Source organism: Cotesia typhae, unplaced genomic scaffold (assembly GCF_013202065.1).
Source record: "Cotesia typhae breed Kobodo isofemale line unplaced genomic scaffold, CoteBio_Ctyphae scaffold_13, whole genome shotgun sequence".
NCBI classification, from domain to species: domain Eukaryota; kingdom Metazoa; phylum Arthropoda; class Insecta; order Hymenoptera; family Braconidae; genus Cotesia; species Cotesia typhae.
In genome coordinates, this window is record NW_027423774.1 from 5,710,183 (window position 1) to 5,729,939 (window position 19,757).

Consider the following 19,757-nt stretch of genomic DNA (forward strand, 5'->3'; position numbering starts at 1 on the left):
AAATGTTTATTTCTTCTTAAAAATTATTATTTATTGTTTGTAAATTGAAAATTTGACTTCAGACGCTGACGCAACTTCTGGTGGGAAAATTTAAAAATTATTTTAGAATATTTTTTAAAACTTGCGAAGATTTTATCCACTGAAAAAGAAGAATATAGAAAAAAATAAGCATAATATTTTTTTATTATTATTAAAAAAAAATAATTGTAAATATTAATTTTATTTTATTAGAAAAATATAAAAATTTTTAATTACTTACCAAAATAATAGTGAAGTTAGTAGTCAGCTGTTAATTTAAAAAATTATTTTAATAAATTAATTACAATAAAAAAATGCTTCTAAAAATTTTTACTTGTAATTTTTATTAATTTTAACACGTGCAATTTTTTAATTAATTTTTTTTTCAATAATTTATTTTTTATGAAATATAGAAATAATTTTTAATGTCTCTCAACTTCAGTATCATTTTTATATTATTAAAAAAAATAAATTACACTGAAGTTGGCAGATATTAAAAATTGTTTTAAAATTCTATATTAACGCGATTATTAAAAAAATTTTTTGTAATTTTATTCAACAATTAAATTTATTATAAAAAAATTTTTTTTAAAAATTGCATTTTTTAATTTTTTTAAATTTCTAGATGTCAATTTTTTTTTCTTACGTTTTTTTTCCCCGTAATTTATTAATTAACAAAAAATTTCAAAAATTATCAAATATCTGCTAAATTAATTATGATACTAAAATTATTAGCCGACGTTTTTAATTTTTTGATTTTTTTTTAATAATTAAATTAAAACAAAAAAATATTTAAAATAAATTGCACTTATTATAGTTTTTAAAGTTTTTTAAAAGTGACATTTTTTTTTTTGTAATAATTTTTTTAATAAAAAAAAATTCTAAAAATTTTTAAATGACGGCTAATTTGTTAAAAAAATTTTTTAAATTAACAGCTGACCGCTAACTTCAGTATCATATAAATAAAAATTCAATTTTAATTAAAAAAATGTAAAATTATTAATAACACTGAAGTTGACAGATATTAAAAATTTTTTTATAATTTTATAGCAATTAAATTTTTATAAAAAAAAATTAAATTTAACAGTTTCACATGTGAAAATTAATAAAAATCACAAGTGAAAATTTTCAGAAGTATTTTTTTATCGTTATTAATTTATTAAAAAAATTTTTTAAATTAACAGCTGACGGCTAACTTCAGTGTCATATTTATTAAATAACTTATCAAGACGAAACAACTTAAAAAATAGTATCTCAATAAAATGTCCAGAAGAAAAATAACTGAAACCACAAATTCAAAAGGTGCGCGCGAACGAATTGTTGACAATTGACAATCGTTACTAGAGAGCACATAGACCCCAAGGTAGGCCAATGGAAGCGGTGTAAACACAGAACAAACGTGTAGGATTGGTCAGTTAGTAACTAACTCACCTCGGAGTAACAAATGAGGTTGGCGAGTGTCGTCACCTGGACTAGTTCCAAGAGAAAAGCTGCTCTCAGCGAGAGGCACCAGCAGGAGTGCTTGGAGAGAGAGACTTCTCGGAAGTATTTAAAAGATAACAAGAGGAAGCGAGCTAGCCGAAGACTCCCCCACTTAGGCGATAAAGAAGAGAGAAAAACATACACAGTAACACGTCCGTGGTAGGTCCTCCAGAAGCTCGGCCATTTGCCTCAGCGAGTAGTGAATTGTAGTTGAATCGTGAGTGACACCAAGTGACACTAAACATACAGCCTGACAAAAGATTTTATTTAATAACTTTGTTTTAGACAATTAACTGGGCGGGTTATACCCGTAAATAGAGTCAAAATAACGCGGCGGAAAAGGATGATCCATTCGGGGCGTACGAGACTCGAGGCAAGTATTTTTTATTGTCTTCAATTACTATTATTACTATTCTAATGTTCTACGACTTGTTATTATTATTTATTTATTTATTATTTTTAGTGTTATTTTTTTTTTTTTTTTTTTTTTTTTTTTTTTTTTTAATTATTATTGTTGTATTATTTTTATTAGTGGATTTGTTATATTGTTTTATTGTGTACATTCGGTAGGAGTTGGAGACAACGGATGACAAAGACAAAGCCCTGAAAAGTGTAAAAATTAAAAAGGAAAAAAAAAATAATAATGAAAAATAGATAATGTTATGTTTTTAGAGAAAGGAATAATCGTATAAAGTTTATAAAATTGTTTAGGTGCACACATGAAGACTATGTTAACTTGCATGTGATGAATAATGTTATTCAAAAGGAGTCCTGTGTTTCCTGTGTCTCCTGTGTCTCCTGAGTTGATCGCTCGATGTTGTGTTGTCATTCGTCGAGGCGAACAGCTGACTCTGTGTATTCTCTTCACATCTGAGTGAGAGTCGAGTCGCACTGCCATCATTTATCTTTATTATCTTGTGATCATTTCTCATTATCATTGCCATAATCATAATCACTGTCACAATCATACATATTATCATGACCATTGTCATTATTATTCCAATTACGCTTAGTAATCAACTATTGCCATGGGAGCACTGTTTGGAGATAAAATCAATCAATTTTGCCGTTGACCTTTTATTTTGGTCGCATGACAACTGTACCTGTGCGAAAATAGTCTTCTCAATTAATCTTTTTGTTCATGGGGATATTTTTATCAATAATATTTTTTCACAGTTCAGTAGTCGTGTTATTATATATAGTCGTGTTATTATTATAGTAGTCGTATTGTTTTTGGACAGTGAAAAATTTTGTTTTTTTTTTTTTTTTTTTTTTTTTAATTATTAATTTAAATTAAAAATCAGCTGTTTCATTTTTAATTTTTTAAAGAATTTTTTTTTTAATAATTAATTTAAATTAAAAATCAGCTGTTTCATTTTTAATTTTAATTTTTTAAAGAATTTTTTTTTTTTTTAATAATTAATTTAAATTTAAAATCAGCTATTTTCATTTTTAATTTTAATTTTTTAAAGATTTTTTTTTCTTTTAATTATTATTTTAACGTGGTTTGTTTAGATAAAAAGTATTTTAATTTAAATCAACAATCATCAGCTGTTTCATTTTTAATTTTTATTTTTAAAGAATTTTTTTTTTTTTTTTTTTTTTTAAATATTGTGCTACTTAAGAAAGCAATGAAATAATTTTTAAACAAGTTTTAAAATAATTTTTTTAATAAATTTAAAATTTATTTAAAGTCTTAAGAATTAGAAAAAAAAAATCAAAATCAAAAATTCACTTTAATTAATAATTTTTTACAATATTTAAAATAAAATCAAACAAAAAATTTATAAAATTAAACTCAAAATTTTTTATTAAATTTTTTCAACCATATTTGAAGCATAAAATATCAACTGATTGTCTTCTTTCCACCGATTAACCCTTAGCAGTCGTCGAAGCTAATCTTCATCCGAAATAAATAAATAAAAGCCTATTTTTTTTAATTAATCATTTTTTTTTATTTACTTTTTTACGGATGATAAAAATAATATTACGGGTTAGCGTCACAATTAGTTTTGGCAAAATGAAAAAAAAAAAAAAATCTAAAAATAAAATAGATTAAAGGAACCGACGGGAAAAGGTTAAATGAACAAAAAAAAAAAAAAACTTGGGTTGTTGTAGCAAAAAGTAAATGAAATAAAAGTGCATAAAGGGATCCAGACAGTTGGGAGGATGGAGCAATCGACGACGACGGGTAATCAGTGGTCGAAGCAACAGTATCTTCCCTATCAGCATTATTATCATCATTACCACAATTATTATTACTATTATAACGATCATCATCATCGTCATCATCACCAACACGATCATCAGCATCATCAGCGTCAACAGCAGTGCTGTGATCGGCACCATCAGCATCATCAGAACCAGGAATGTCTTCCGAGCTCTTGCTATATGTCCCCATCGATTGCTCACATTTCGATGAGTAATATGAAAAAACAATCCTCTGGCGTACAGGTTGGTATTTATCATCGGCCTACAATCCTCGTGCTAGCTTTATTTATCTTTATCTCATCAACATCATCATTTTATTATTATAATAATGATAATGGTTATTATTAATATATTATATGTCTGATATTGTTTTTATTATTTATTTTTTTTTAAGGAAAACACCACTGTGATAAATATATCCAAGTAAAAAAAAATATTTTTATAATTATCTATATAATTTAAAATTATATACCAATCTATATAATTATACATAATCTTAAATATACTTTTTTATAGTTATTTGTAATATTATTTGTGATATTTGTATCATTATATAAAATTATTTATAATTATATACGGCCATTATATATATAATTATATACAATTAAAAATTATATACAAGTCTATATAATTATACATAATCTTATATATTTTTTTATAGTTACATAAAATAATATAAGATGAAAATTAATTTAAAAGATGTTTTATAATTTTAAGAATTTTTTTAACAAACAAATTATGGAACAAAAATCAAGGAAAAAAAATTGACATGCACAAATTTTAAAAAATTAAAAATGCAATTTTTTAAAACAATTTTTTTTTTTTTTGTTAAAAAAAAATTAAAAAATAGTCAAGATTGCTAACTTTAGTATCATTATTTATTTGTGATATTTGCATCATCATATATAATTTTATATATAATTATAATTAAGTAAAAAATTTTATGTAAGTCTATATAATTATACATAATCATAAAAAATTTATAGTTATGTATAATGTTATTTGTGATGTTTACATCATTATATATAATTATATAGGGCTATTTTTAAATATAAATTTTTTCAACCCGGATATAAAAAAAGAAAAAATAAAAATCTCCCACAATATACTAAAAATAAAATGATATGATTAATAATTCACAGTGGTGTTCCCCTTTGTAAACAAAAATCAATTTTAATTTTTCTATTTATCAATAATTATTTATTTATAGCTAACATGGGTATTTCATGACGACGAGGCGCAAATAAATAAAAAACTGCCAAAGGAATTACTATTAAGGATCCTATCATATCTTGATGTAGTCTCGTTGTGTCGATGTGCTCAAGTAAGCAAAGCGTGGAACGTTTTGGCTTTAGATGGATCCAATTGGCAACGAATTGATTTATTTGATTTTCAAAGGGACGTTGAGGTAAAAAAAAAAAAATTAATTTAATTTAATTAAAATAAATTATTACTTAAATAAATTTTTTAGGGACCAGTGATAGAAAATATCTCAAGAAGATGCGGAGGTTTTCTTCGTCAACTGTCCCTGCGCGGTTGCCAGAGTATCGGTAACAACTCAATGAAAACCCTAGCCCAATCTTGTCCCAACATCGAGGAGCTGAATTTGAGCCAGTGCAAAAAAATCTCAGACGTAACTTGCGCGGCTTTGAGCAGCCACTGCTCGAAATTACAGCGTCTGAATCTGGACTCGTGTCCGGAGATAACAGATCTTGCGCTAAAGGACTTGTCAGACGGGTGTCGGCTGCTCACTCACATTAATTTGTCTTGGTGTGAGCTGCTCACGGACAACGGGGTCGAAGCACTGGCACGTGGATGCCCGGAGTTGAGGAGTTTCCTAAGCAAGGGCTGCCGACAGCTTACTGATCGGGCCATAAAGTGCCTCGCTCGTTACTGCCCAAACCTCGAAGCAATCAATCTCCATGAGTGCCGAGTAATTTATGCTGTCATTTATTATAAACACTAAATTTTATTTTATTAAATAATATTTTATTTTATATTAATCTAATTTAATTTAATTTATTTATTTCAGAATATAACTGACGACGCTGTGAGAGAATTAAGCGAGCGTTGCCCGCGACTACACTATGTTTGTATATCGAACTGTTCAAATTTAACAGACGCTTCGTTACTGATGCTAGCACAACACTGTCCGTTGCTCAGTATTCTCGAGTGTGTTGCATGTACTCACTTTACTGATGCTGGTTTTCAGGCTCTCGCTCGAGTACGTTTTATTTATTTATAATTAATTAAACAAACTACTTGAGCTAATAATAAACTTTTCAGTAGTACAGAGTTTTTCTTACTGAAGATAAATTTTAAAATCTAAAAAGCGCCATTCGGCCACACCCGATATGGATAGGTAGATTTCTTGTTTAAATATTGAAAAAAAAAAAACACGTTATTAAAACGCAATAATGTAAAATTTATTTTTTATTATATATTTGCAAATAACGTTATGAAACCTACTACAACAAATAGATATTCAAAGACATCTACCCAAAAAATATAATTTGTAACAGATGAAAGTCATTTGATGATAAAAGCTAAAAATCAATTTATTCTTGATTTTTTTTTATTTTCCCAACTGCGAAATAAATTGAAAAAAGTATCAAAAGACGACAAAAAATAGTTCAAATTGAAGATAATTATGTGAATTTTAACATAAATTTGATAGATTTAAGCTATCTTTTACGGCTTAAAAATTATTTAAAGAAAAAAGGCCGAAAAATTACGTTAATGTAAAATTTTTTTAAATTTTCCAAATCACGGAATTAATTAAAAAAATCATCAAAACCAGACAAATGATAGTTTAAATTGAAGGTAATTAGATGAAGTTCAAGATAAATTTGATAGATTTCATCTATCTGTTACATCTGGAAAATTATTTTCATAAAATGTACGAAATTCAAAATTTTTTTAAAATGAAAAAAATTTTCAAACACCCACAACTTGTAAACTAACCGGCCGATTTTGCTCATCTTTGAACTTGATCTTGGTATTGATCCACAGAATGAGCCCACAAAATTTCATATAGATCAGTTGAGAACTGTGGGCGCAATCCTGCTGACATGGCGCGTTATATTATAATGCCATTTTTCGACATTAGTCGATGAAATGAAGCATATTATGACAAAATTTTCTTAAAATTACTACAATAGATAAATTTCTAAAGAAATCTACCTAAAAATTACTAGCGATCCAGTAGTATAGGAGTCAAAGTGAAACTATATTTAGTGTTTTTTTTTTTAATTTTTTTATTATTATTATTATTATTATTATTATTATTATTATAGAACTGCAGGCTATTAGAGAAAATGGATCTAGAAGAGTGCACCCTCATCACAGATGCCACTCTCATTCATCTTGCAATGGGTTGCCCACGACTTGAGAAACTGGTACATTTCAATTTTAAAAATAGCTTTTGCTATTCGTTATTTAAAAGCAATAGTACTAAAAAAATTCTTTTATATATTTTTCTCCAGAGCTTGTCTCATTGTGAGTTAATAACTGATGAGGGGATACGGCAGCTGGCACTTTCACCCTGCGCTGCCGAAAATCTAGCGGTTTTGGAGCTTGACAACTGTCCTCTTATCACGGATGCTAGTCTAGATCATTTACTGCAGGCGTGCCATAATCTTGAACGAATCGAGCTTTACGACTGCCAGTTAATTACTAGATCCGGCATCCGTAGACTTCGGGTAAGTAATTTTTATTTAATTTTATTTAATAAAATAAAAATTAATATTTTATTAATTGTTTTAAATTTTAAACATAAATTTTAGTCACATTTACCAAATATAAAAGTACATGCGTACTTTGCACCAATGACACCACCACCAAGCGCCGGTGCATCTCGACAACGTTACTGTCGTTGCTGCGTTATCCTGTGATTTAACAATCGATTGATACTCATAATTTATGAGTAATAATAAATAACTTGTTTATTGATTCGCCATCGATTTATTGGCTGGCTACGGATGACATTCATCCACCTGAGGAAGGATGCTACCTTTTTGATGGGATTCGGAGGATATTTAATGTCATTACGCCTGAAACAAGTAATTGGGGGAAAGGTTTGTTAATTAATAACAAAAAACATAAAACTAAAAAAAATAATAACAAAGTCCGCGTTTAAATTGGTCATCAATCAACTAAATAAATATCCCAGATATTTGTTTGTTATGTTGATTATAATAATGTTTATATTATGTATTTCGGATAATTCTGTATTTTATTTGTGTAGGCATCATGTTCCTTAAGGGGGAACACCACTGTGATGATCGAAAAAAAAAGGTGATTTTCGGGAATTTTTTTGACAGGGAAAATAAAGGAATTTGAAGATCGGATTTTTTTTTATTTTATTAAGGGTACATTAAAGATTATTACCCTAAATTTGTATTAAAAAATATTTAATTGTTACAAAGTTATTAACAATCTCGTAAGAGCACTAGAAAAAAAATTCAAATAAAAATCCAAATTGCTTTTTAATTAGTAAGGATGTAGTTATCGTCGCACGCATGGAATTTAAAAAATTTTTATTTTAAAGATTTTTTTAGCCGGGTTAAAAAAAAAAATAGTAAAAATAGTGAGAAAATTTTCAATCAGTCGCCATTTTTTTTTTAAATGAAAATTTTCAAAATTCCGTACGTGCGAAGATAACTATATCCTTACTATTTAAAAAGCAATTTGGATTTTTATTTTCAGATGATCCATTTTTGAGTTATCGAACCGACCATGGAGGGGGAAATTTTTTCTAGTGCTCTACGAGATTGTTAATAACTTTTTAACAATTAAATATTTTTTAATAAAAATTTAGGGTAATAATCTTCAATGTACCCTTAATAAAATAAAAAAAATCCGATCTCAAAATTCCTTTATTTTCCTTGTCAAAAAAATTTTCGAAAATCACCTTTTTTTTTTGATCGTCACAGTGGTATTCCTCCTTAATTTTTTATTTTTTTTTTTTTTTTATTTTTAATGATAGACTGTTTTTATTAATTAACGTTCTCTGCGTTATATTAATTAACTAGGAGAGTACAGACTGAAAATGAGAAACAAATAAATCAAATTTTTATTCACGCGGTTTTTTAAATTAAAACAATAATTATAATTATCGATATAATTGTTATTGTTGTTGATACTAAATATTTCATAATTAAACGTACGAATTATTATTTTTTAATTTTTAATTTGATAATTTAAACCGTATTTTAGGCCGCTGACAAATTACTGACAATTTAAATCGCACGAGTTGTTTATTGAAAAACAATAACAAGATTCATTTAAAATGATGATGATGATGATGATAATAATAATAATAATTGTATTTGCGAACCGATAATATAATTGAAGGGATAAAAAATTGTCGTGGCACAATTTTTTGTGGGGCCACTTCTGAGAAGTTTTTGTTTTATCAACAAAATGATTAAAAAAAAAATTGTAATCGACAGTGTCGTTTTAAAATATACAAACATCTAAAATAATAATAAAAAAAAAGCGCTAGTAATTTTTTAATCTAGCGCAAACTCGCCTATGAGTGTAAATTTTAAATAAAAAGGAAACGTGATGGATTAACTGAAATGAAGGCCAATAGTTAAAATAATATTAATCATATGAATAATAATTAATTATAAATATATAAATATAAAATATGTTTTATACGCCACATGTCATCATTAGATAAGAAACAAATAATTTAAAAGAAAAAAAAAAAAAAAAAAATCGATAATCGTCGTGTCTACTATCGCATAAATAGTGTATCAGTAGTAAGTACCTTACGTCATATTTGGAAAGTCGCACATGTCTTGAAACGTACCTGAACGAATCGTTTTAACGATCCTGCGACTAATATATTCTATAAATAATAATAATACAATCGTGGTCATTAATTTAAGTATGTTTTTAAGTTTACTGGAAAATAGCCGTTTGTAAACTCGAACATTTATAAACTATAAATGTGAAAATTAGTTGATAATGTCATTTGTAAAATTAGTCGCTAATTAAAAATGATATTAATGAAATTAGAAAAATTGAAATTTCACTAAATATAAATTCAGTCATTTATAAAATAGCGAAAAATAAAAATCTGTGGCTACGTGAATTTGTAGCCAATTTTTACTGCAGAAACTTATAAAATTAGCCGATTGTAAACTTTACGAATTGTAAAATTAGCCGTTTTTAAACTTGTTACAACTTTTGAAGGCAGTAACACATTTTTACTCCAGATTACTCAACTCTGCGACATACTGTATTCAACTAAAAAAATTGAATAACTTAAAAAAATAAAAAAACTTTACTCAATTCTTTCACTACTCGATACTAATTTTACTCAACGCTAAGTTTACTCACTACTAACTGTATTCAATGATATCTCGACTCAATAGTACATTAGAAGTGTTGAAGCGCTTTTAAAAATATCTATTCAATTTTTTTTTTTTTTTTTGTTTAATAATATTTTATTCGGCAAAAACAAAACTGTACTCAAAATTTCTCAGCTCTGTGCAATCTGTACTCCAATGAAATAATTTAATAAATTAAAAAACAAAATTTTTACTACATATAGATATATAAATGATATATAATTGAGTAAAGTTGACATTGAATAAAGTTTGTAAAACAATAGAATTTTATTTTTTAAGAATAAAATTATTGAGTAGAGTTTTTTTTTAATTCATTTAAAGTAAACATATTATTAAACAAAAAAAAAATTAAATAGAGATTTTTAAAAGCGCGTTAACACTTATAAAATACTATTGAGTAAAGATTACATTGAATACAGTTAGTACTGAGTAAACTTAGCGTTGAATAAAGTTATTATCGAGTAGTGAATGAATTTAGTAAAGTTGTCTTTTTTTTTTAATCATTCGATTAATTCTATTGAGTACAGTATGTCGCAGAGTTGAGTAATCTGGAGTAAAGATGAGTTACTGCCAATTTATGGAAGTCCTTTTACATGCCTTAAATCGTTGTTTGATCCTTCAATCCGTTCAAGAATTACAAGAAATTTAGAAACGGCTTTTACAATTCACAAAATTTACAATCGACTAATTATATAAATTTCTGTAGTAAAAATTGGCTACAAATTCACGTAGCTACAGATTTTTATTTTTCGCTATTTTATAAATGACTGAATTTATATTTGGTGAAATTTTAATTTAATTAATATCATTTTTTATTTGCGACTAATTTTTTCAACTAATTTCCAGTTTACAAGCAGCTACTTTCCTGTAATATAAAAAACATACTTAAATTAATTACCATGATTGTATATACTCGCATATATATATATTTATTATATAAATACGTGTGTAAGTTTTGGGGACATTACCTGCGATTGTCCAAGTTTGAACAGCTACTAATCGCGAAGAAATAAATAAAAAAAAAAAAAAAAAAAAAACCAAACCCAATATAACTAACCACTCTTTTTGTAAACGTAATATTAATCACGTTAAACGGATTAATTAACGTTGTGTATTTGTGAAAAAAAAAAAAAAAAATTATTTAAAAAGAGCTGAGATGTAAAGTATATAAGGATTACGACGAGAATGTGATGAAAGCGTCTGGCTGTGCTGTAGATGATGATGGTGACGAGTTGTATTGATATGAAAGACTATTGTTTGGTGGAGGTCTGAAGATTGTTAAAGAATGTATTATTATTATTTAAATTTAATTAATTATTAAGTAAACATAATAGATAAAATTTTTTTAATCATTGAAATCCCAAACGACTATCGAGATTGCTTTATTAAATAGCAATTTAATCATATGTATATTTTCAGTAATACCTATATGTGTACTATAAAATAATTTTAAAAACAAATAATTGAGTTTTTAAATTATCTTATCTAATTTTAATTTTTTTTTTTTTTTTTACTCATTTGTAAATTAGTTATTAAATATTAAGTTAATACTGTAAAATATAATTTAAAATTTATATTTCAATGGAATATTCAAGTAGTATCAATAAAATATAAATAAATCAAAAAAGAGAATCGTATTTTTTATCACCAAGTTTTTTTTTAAGTTGAGCGGGTTTTTTTTTGGCTGGTATACTGCTGGTGCTTCTGGTGGAATAATCTTGCGCCCAATCAAAAAATCCGCATGATTTAGGAGACTCTTTGGAGCATGTGTAAAACTCTCTGCCTTTGTTTGCTCCGTTTTTTTCCACGGTTTGTCTGGAAGAAAAAATAAAAATAAATAATATTAAGTCGAGTCAAGTGTTGTTGAACTATCGGGAAAAAAAAAAAAAAAAAAAAAAAAAATAAAAATAAAATAATTAATTTGAATCAATACACACAATCGAGCTGGCTGACCACAAATACACCTGGCTTCTGAGTTCTCAACAGAGTTCAACGTTCCTGAGGTGTATTGATCGTCGAGTCTATTTTGATCGTCACCCCTGTCCCTATCCCAATCCTCGTCCTCATCCCATTCCCACTCTAAATTATTTTCTGAAGGTTGTTGAACGGCGGAAGGTTGTTTCCGGGCGGCAACGTCGATATTTGCCCATTGAAAAAACTCGCAAGCGCTTTCTTGACCTCGCGAACAACCGTAGAAGGACCTGCCTTTGTTCGCTCCTTCTTTTTTTACTACAAATCTTTTAGAGTATACTTTAGCATGATAAATAATCTCAAAAGCTTTTAATAAAATTTAATAAATTAACATACTTGCGAGCTAGTTCTCCACAAACGCAGATTAAATTACCTTCGTTTACATTTATTTTATTTTCTTGTAAGTTTTCTTCTAAATTATCATGCTCCGATTTTGATGCTGATTTTTTGTCAGCCCACCTGAAAAATTTGCAATTGCTGCCGGATTTTTTGGCACACGCATGAAATACTCGACCTTTGTTTGGACCTTCTTTTTTTACAATTATTTTTTTTGCCGGCTCATTACACTTGCACTTGTAGTTAAATGAAGACATTATTTTTCTTCTATTCTTAAAGCAAAAATAATTATAACGTTTAAAATATTTGTCAATTGTGATGACACTGAATTTTATAGACATTAGAAATTTTTAATTTCTCATTTAATTTAGCTGTCACTTGACAATTTTTTAATTTTTTTTAGAAAAAAAAATTTGTTCTAATAAAATTATTTTTTAAAAAATTGCATTTTTTAATTTTTAAAACTTTAAGCCAATTTTTTTTTTAAATAATTTATTTGATATAAAATTTTTTAAATTATTAAATATATGCTACATGAATTTTCATTTAAATTATCCGATATTGGAAAATTTAAATAATTTTATTATTGAAAGAAATAATAATATAAATTTTTTAAAAATTTGACATGTAAAAAATTTTAATAGTAAAGTTAGCCGATGACATTAAATTTAGCTGTCATTTCACAAATTTTTTAATTTTCTTTGACAAATAAATTATAGCAAAAAAAATTTATTAAAAAAATGGACTTGTAAAAATTTTAATAAAATTAAAAATACAATTTTTGTTTAATTATTTTTTAGAACAAATTTTTTTGTAAATTAAAATTAAAAAAAAATTGTTAAGTGACATCTAACTTTAATGTCATAGTTAGCCGACATCTAAAAATTTTTAGAATTTTTTTTATTAAAAAAATTATTACAAAAAAATTAAAAAAAAATTTACACGTGTAAAAAACTTCAAAAACTGTTAGTGCAATTATTTAAAAATATTTTTTTGTTTTAATTTAATTAAAAAAAAAAATTAAAAAAATTTATAACGTCGGCTAACTTTAATGACATTTTTAATTTATTAAAATTCCTACAAGTCCATTTTTTAATAATTTTTTTTTACTATAATTTATTTACTAAAAAAAATTGAAAAAATTGTGAAGCGACAGCTAAATTTAATGTCATAAATTTTTTATGACATTTAAATTAGTAGTCACTTTACCATTTTAAAAAATTTTTTTATCAAACAAACTTGCTAAAAAAATAATTAAAAAAAAATTGCATTTTTAATTTTTAAAAATTACTAAAAGTTCATTTTTTGTTTGTTTAAAAAAATTCTTAAAATTAACAAATATCTACTAGATTAATTATCATTAATTTTTTTACAATTTTATAAAGCAATTAAAATGTTTGAAAAAAATTATAAATCAAAATTGTACTCATAAAAAATTTTTAAATTTTACCTGTAATTTTTTTAAATCATTTATAAAAATAACAAAAACAATTTTACAGTAATTTATATAAAATAAAAATGATAAATTTATTCAAGTGGAAAAATTTATTAGGACATTTTTAGAGATTGTTGTGTCAAATAATGAACAAATATAATAACACAAATTGTCAAATGTCTTTTTTTCAATAACAAAAATTAAATAGGTTAGGTTAATTTTAAATAATTTTAGTGCGCACTAAATTTAAAAACATTTGTGCATCGTGGAAGGTGGAGACATCTATATCTATTGGCAGTAATTTTAAATATACCTTTCCCGCGTTTGCAAAAATTTAAATGACATTACTTGGAAGTCATTTAAAAATATTTTAATTTTATTTAACAAAAAAATTTGTTTAATAAATTGTACTTTTGATTTTTAAATGCCAAATTTTTAAATACCAAATAAATCTATAAATACATAAGAGATTATTAGGTATATAGTGACTCATCACGATATCTCTGGAACTATAAACTTCCAAATTCTGTTCAAACTTTGCAGACTTATCGAAGACGCTTTTTTTTTTTTTTTTTAAATAAAATACATTTTTTTTTATTTACACAATTATTAATTTATATTTATTGAAATTTCTAACACTATTCTTAATTTAAATTTATTGAAACTTATTTTCTATTTTTTTAATTCGGTTTTCTATAAAAAGCGTGTTTTTTAGATTTTTTAAACTATTATTGATTTTATTTTAAGCTCTCGAATCGTAGTTTTTTAACTCAAAAGAAAGTTAGTTGTAAGTGCATTTAATTTATTTATTTGTCATTTTTTTAAAATAAATTTAAACTATAAAGTTGGTTACTTACATAAAGATTAAATGAAAAAATTCATTTTTTTTATAAGTATATATTTTTATTAAAATATCTTAATAATATTATTTATTTCTTCATTCTTTTCGTGATTATATATTACAATATTAATTGTATTATAATCATAATAATAAACAAGTAATTAATGCAGTGATTACTTCTCCTAATTAAATTATATAAAAAAAATATAAATCAATTGATTTTAAGTAAAAAGCGCCTGAAAATTAAAATTTATAAAAATTATTTATTTACATGAATAATAATAAAAATTAATAGATTTTAATAATTAAATTAATACAGTACGATAAAAATAATATTGTATCAAAACATTTTTTTTACTTACTATTTTAGGTACAAGCAAATATCATTTGCTAATGCGATTTAATATTTTACTTAAGATTAATAAAAATCTGACTCATTTGAAACAATATTCTTAAACATTGTATGTCAAATGAGTCGGTATAAAAGTTTCAAGTGTAGCTGAAACTCCGTTAAAATAAGATCGATCATCTTTGTCCTTAAATACTGTGGTAGAGGTAGTAGTAGTAACAGTAGAATTATTAGTAGAAGTAATATTCTCTTTTGTTGTCAGATTAGCTTGATAAGCTGTTGAAGGTATTGCTTGAACAATAATTGGCTGCGGAGAGCTACCATGACGAGAAACTGTTTGAACAACCTGTCAAAAAAATAAAACATGTTAATTAAGAATTAAATAATTATAAAAGATTTTTGCTTTAATTTTGAAATAAATGGTGTAATATTTAATTTTAAACAAAAGTTGTACAAAATTAAATTGTCTTTTGATTTTTTTATACGATCAATATTTTCACTGTAATTTCAAAATTAAGATTTGTAATGAATAATTCAAATTTTTTACTATTAAAATTTTAATTTTGAAATTACAGCTATCTTATTGGTCCTAAGAAAAAATAATGACATTTTTTTTTTTTTTAAATTAAAGTTTTAACAACTTTTACTAAAGTAAGATTTTTGTATCAATTTTGGATGACCGCAAGGAGTTTCGATTTCACGGCTAATTAAATAAATAAATTATGTAATTCATAATTAGTAGTTATATTGTAATATTACTGCACTGATAAAAAAATTAACTTGACTCAAAAGCCATAATCTTGAACCAAGAATACCATTTTGAAAAAAATAATTTTCTTGAGTCAAGAAAATAAATTCTCAAAACAAAAAAATAATTTCTTAACTCAAGAATTTATTCTTTTTACTCAAGAAAATCATTTTCTTCAAAATAGTATTCTTGGATCAAGATTTTGGCTCTTGAGTCAAGTTAATTTTTTTATCAGTGTGTATTAATGTTCTTATAACTATATAGCTTTGAGCAATTACTCCATTGTAAGTAAGCATTTTATTAATTATTATGTATATTATATTTTATCTATTGCTAATAAGAATGTACTTAGTGATCCTGTTAATTATTTTCTTTCAAAAATTTATTGTGTACTCTTAAAACATGTATAAATATACCCTCAAAATTTTAAAACGATTGATTGACTAGTTTTTTTTTTTTTTTTTTGCTCCCAAAAACGTCTTTTTTTTTTGACGCTGTCACACTAGGTGTGCCCCTTAATGACATTTACTGTTGGGCCTCTGTTTAAATAAATAAATAAATAATAATAATATACGACGAATATTTTTACCGTAATATTAAAAATTTAACATTACTAATTAATGGTTTAAAATTAAAGCAAAAATCCCGGCCATAATCATAATAATTAATAAATATAATAAGATAATATATTAAATATAAAATTACTTGAATCATAGAATTTGGTACAACATTAGATGAAATAATATTCTGTTGCGCCGGAGTAGTTTGAAAAGTCAAAGCAGTAGTTTTTTTATTATCCATTTGATGAATATCATCATGTTGAAGCAATGATTCAGAGTTGTTTTCAGATTCATTGTTATTATTACTACTACTACTACTATTATTATTATTAATATTACTTTTATTACTAGGTTGTTGTTGTCGTAGACGTTTGGTGTGAGAAGTATTAATTCCATGTCTTCTCTTCATATGTTTATTGTAATTAGGCCAGTTAGTAAAATGATGTTGACACTCTAAACAAGAATAAGGACGTTCTCCAGTATGCTGTCTTCGATGGGTCGTTAAAATTCCTTTGAATCGAAAACTTTTACCGCAAAATTCGCAAGTAAATGGCATTGCACCAGTGTGAATTCTATGATGCTCTCTAAGAGTCCCCTTTTCTCTAAATGTCCTGCCACAAACAGTACATTGGTGGGGTTTAGCACCAGTATGAACAGTTTCATGTTTCTTCAATTGAAGTGGCGTCTTAAATGCCTTAGGACACTGCGTACATACGTAAGGTTTGTCCTTAGAGTGAGTAAGAAAATGAGCTTCTAAATTACCTTTTTGTATAAAACTTTTTCCACATTGATCGCAAGTGAAATTTCTTACTCCAGAATGAATACGCTTGTGCGTAACAAGATTCGGTTTTGTTGAAAATCTCTTGTCACATTGATCACAAGGGTATCTATTTTTCATAGTATCCGGCAAATGACAGCGACTGTGAACATATAACGCACTCTGTTGTCTAAATGATTTGTTACAAGTTTGACAAACATAAGGACGATCCTCGCTGTGAACTGATCTATGTGACTCTAATACCTTTTTATGTGTAAATGATTTTCCACATTCATCACAATTATATTTTGATTTTATTTTATGCCGTTTTATGTGAGTCAAAAATCCATAATACTTTTCGTATACTTTACAGCATTGAACGCACATATATTTCGGCTGCTGATTGTGGACAATTTTGTGATGCTTCTCAAGCATCTCCAAGCTTGAAAGTTTGTCATTACAGTCAGTGCATAGCCAGGGATATTTTTCTAAGCTTATTGTTTCTTTCTCTTGCTGTTTTTTAATACTTTTTGAATTTAATTCATTTATTTTAATATCACTTATTATTCCACAACTACCGTCGCTACTTCCACTGGCGCTTAATTCTCTTCCAGGAAACTCTGTTCCTATCATATAGTTATCTGGAATTTTAACATTTGGCTTTCTTTTTATTAGTCGTTTGTCTTTGACGTAACTATCACCGCCGTCATTATCCTCAACATCATCAGCATCAGCATCAACATCATCATCATTATCATCTTCATCATCATAATCATGATTAATGCCATCATAATTATGATAATTGATGTCTTCTTTTAAATATATATTCTTCTGTTCCTTACCTTGATTTTTAACTTCCGTACAACTAGATGATGATACAATTTTTTTGATATTATTCTTAGTTACTCTTTTCTTCTGTTCAACAGTTTTTTCACTATTTTTTTTAAGCTCAGTGTCTAAATTTAATTTAATTTTTTCACATTTTATTAATTTACTATCATCGCAGTTGATATTTGAATAATTACTTGGCTCATTACTTTTAATATTGTTGACATTTTGTTGATTTGATAATTCTTCTTCAATTTCTTCAGTACCTTTATTTTGAAATTCTTTTTTGCCATCTCTAGATACTGTACTAGAATCAATTAAATTTACAGATTGATGCGGAAAATGATTGCCAGTATCTTTCAATCCAAGTAATGATTGTCTTAATGAATTTTGGGCTTTATTTGATTGTTTGTAAAAATCACTGCATTGGTTCAAGAGAACACAACAGTCAATACAAACTAACTGCGAAAGACCATCAGTAATGTTTACCTGTAAGCAAAATTATTTATTAAAAAATTATACTCAAGTCAATTTTTTTTATTTTTATAAAAAATTAAATACAATAAAAAAAATGCTTCTAAAAATTTTCACTTGAAATTTTTATATAAAAATTAATTTAGCAAATATTTGATTATTTTTGTAACAAACAGATTATGGCAAAAAAAAATTGACATGTAGAAATTTGAAGTCCATTTTTTGTTATAATTTATTTATTAAAGACAATTAAAAAAATTGTCAAGTGACAGCTAAATTTAATGATATTAAAGTTAGCTGTCACTTGATAATTTTTTAATTTTCTTTAACAAAAAAATTTGTTCGAAAAAATTATTATTAAAAAATTGCCTTTGTAGTTTTTTAAAATTTCTAAATGTCAATTTTTTTTATAAATTTTTTTTTTGCCATAATTTATTTGTTACAAAAATTCTTAAAATTATTAACTATCTGCTAAATTTATTTTCATTTAAATTTAATGTCATCCGACATTTAAAAATTTCTAGAAATTTTTTATTGAGAAAATTTCACCTCCAAAAAACTTGAAAAACTATAAGTGTAATTTTTTAGAAATATCTTTTCAATTTTAATTTGATTAATAAAAAAAAATCAAAAATTTTCAGACGTCTGCTAACTTCAGTGTCATTTAATAAATTAAAAATGCAATTTTTTAAAAATAATTTTTTAGAACAAATTTTTTTGTTAAAGAAAATTAAAAAATTATCAAGTGACAGCAAACTTTAATGTCATCCTAAATAAATTTTTATATTACCTCAATATCAAGATGTTTTCTTTATTTTTGCAGATAAATCAAACTTCAGTCCCTCGTTGTCATGAATGCTAATTAAATCAGCTTTTAATTCGGCACAAAGCCGGCAAATATCTTGTTTAGACATTATAATTTAGTTTTTTTTTTTATTTTTTAAACTCGAATATTATAAAATTTATTTTAGTTATTTATAAATAATTGTTATTAAATATTTTTAAAACTTTTGTTTAATTAAAAATGTAAATTCACTGAAATCTTCGACAGGCATCTTGCTATTTTTCACCAATTTTAGCAAAAAAAAAAAAAAAAAAAAATATTTCCTCCATATTTTAAATAACCATGTCGCTGTCAACTATCAATCAATATTATAAAAATAAGTTTGTTCAAAACATCATTGATCTCAGATTTAATAATTGATAATAAAAATGATCATAACCTTAATTATAATATTGAAAAATTATTAAATAATTTTGTATGTACATATAAACATCAACTTTTATATTACAAACACTTCTGTAAGTTGTATTTATGTATTTATGTATATATACATATTTATAATTGATAAATAAAAGTTACAAGTGCTAAAAGTACGCCGGCG

The 19,757-nt window shown here is 25.3% G+C and overlaps 3 protein-coding genes across 8 annotated transcripts; 1 reads left to right on the plus strand and 2 right to left on the minus strand.

The window, feature by feature from the left end:
- The first annotated feature begins 1,633 nt into the window (after nt 1-1,633).
- LOC141534963 (uncharacterized) lies at nt 1,634-7,635 on the plus strand. 5 transcript variants are annotated; one of them, XM_074254627.1, is made up of 8 exons: nt 1,696-1,873; nt 3,619-3,954; nt 4,922-5,119; nt 5,183-5,644; nt 5,744-5,935; nt 7,008-7,109; nt 7,197-7,412; nt 7,497-7,635. In XM_074254627.1, exons 1-8 carry the CDS (start codon nt 1,844-1,846, stop codon nt 7,602-7,604), a joined length of 1,644 nt encoding a protein of 547 aa, XP_074110728.1. In that variant the 5' UTR covers nt 1,696-1,843; the 3' UTR covers nt 7,605-7,635. The 5 variants fall into 5 exon arrangements, with proteins under 5 accessions (XP_074110730.1, XP_074110728.1, XP_074110727.1 ...); XM_074254629.1 differs by lacking the exon at nt 3,619-3,954 and having other exon boundaries at nt 1,634-1,717; nt 1,786-1,873; nt 7,008-7,412; XM_074254626.1 differs by having other exon boundaries at nt 7,008-7,412.
- LOC141534967 (DNA topoisomerase 3-alpha-like) lies at nt 7,635-14,014 on the minus strand. 2 transcript variants are annotated; one of them, XM_074254638.1, is made up of 5 exons: nt 13,831-14,014; nt 12,381-12,647; nt 12,011-12,310; nt 11,722-11,888; nt 7,635-7,763 (listed from the first exon to the last, which is right to left on the minus strand). In XM_074254638.1, the coding sequence occupies exons 2-5, from the start codon at nt 12,635-12,637 to the stop codon at nt 7,720-7,722; spliced, it is 768 nt and encodes a 255-aa protein (XP_074110739.1). In that variant the 5' UTR covers nt 12,638-12,647; nt 13,831-14,014; the 3' UTR covers nt 7,635-7,719. The 2 variants fall into 2 exon arrangements, with proteins under 2 accessions (XP_074110739.1, XP_074110738.1); XM_074254637.1 differs by having other exon boundaries at nt 12,381-12,652.
- An 886-nt stretch (nt 14,015-14,900) lies between these two features.
- LOC141534249 (uncharacterized) lies at nt 14,901-19,747 on the minus strand. Its single transcript, XM_074253485.1, is given in 4 exon segments — nt 14,901-15,351; nt 16,459-18,387; nt 19,163-19,183; nt 19,185-19,747. Coding segments are annotated over 4 exon segments (2,295 nt in total). The 5' UTR covers nt 19,287-19,747; the 3' UTR covers nt 14,901-15,108.
- Nucleotides 19,748-19,757: the final 10 nt, after the last annotated feature.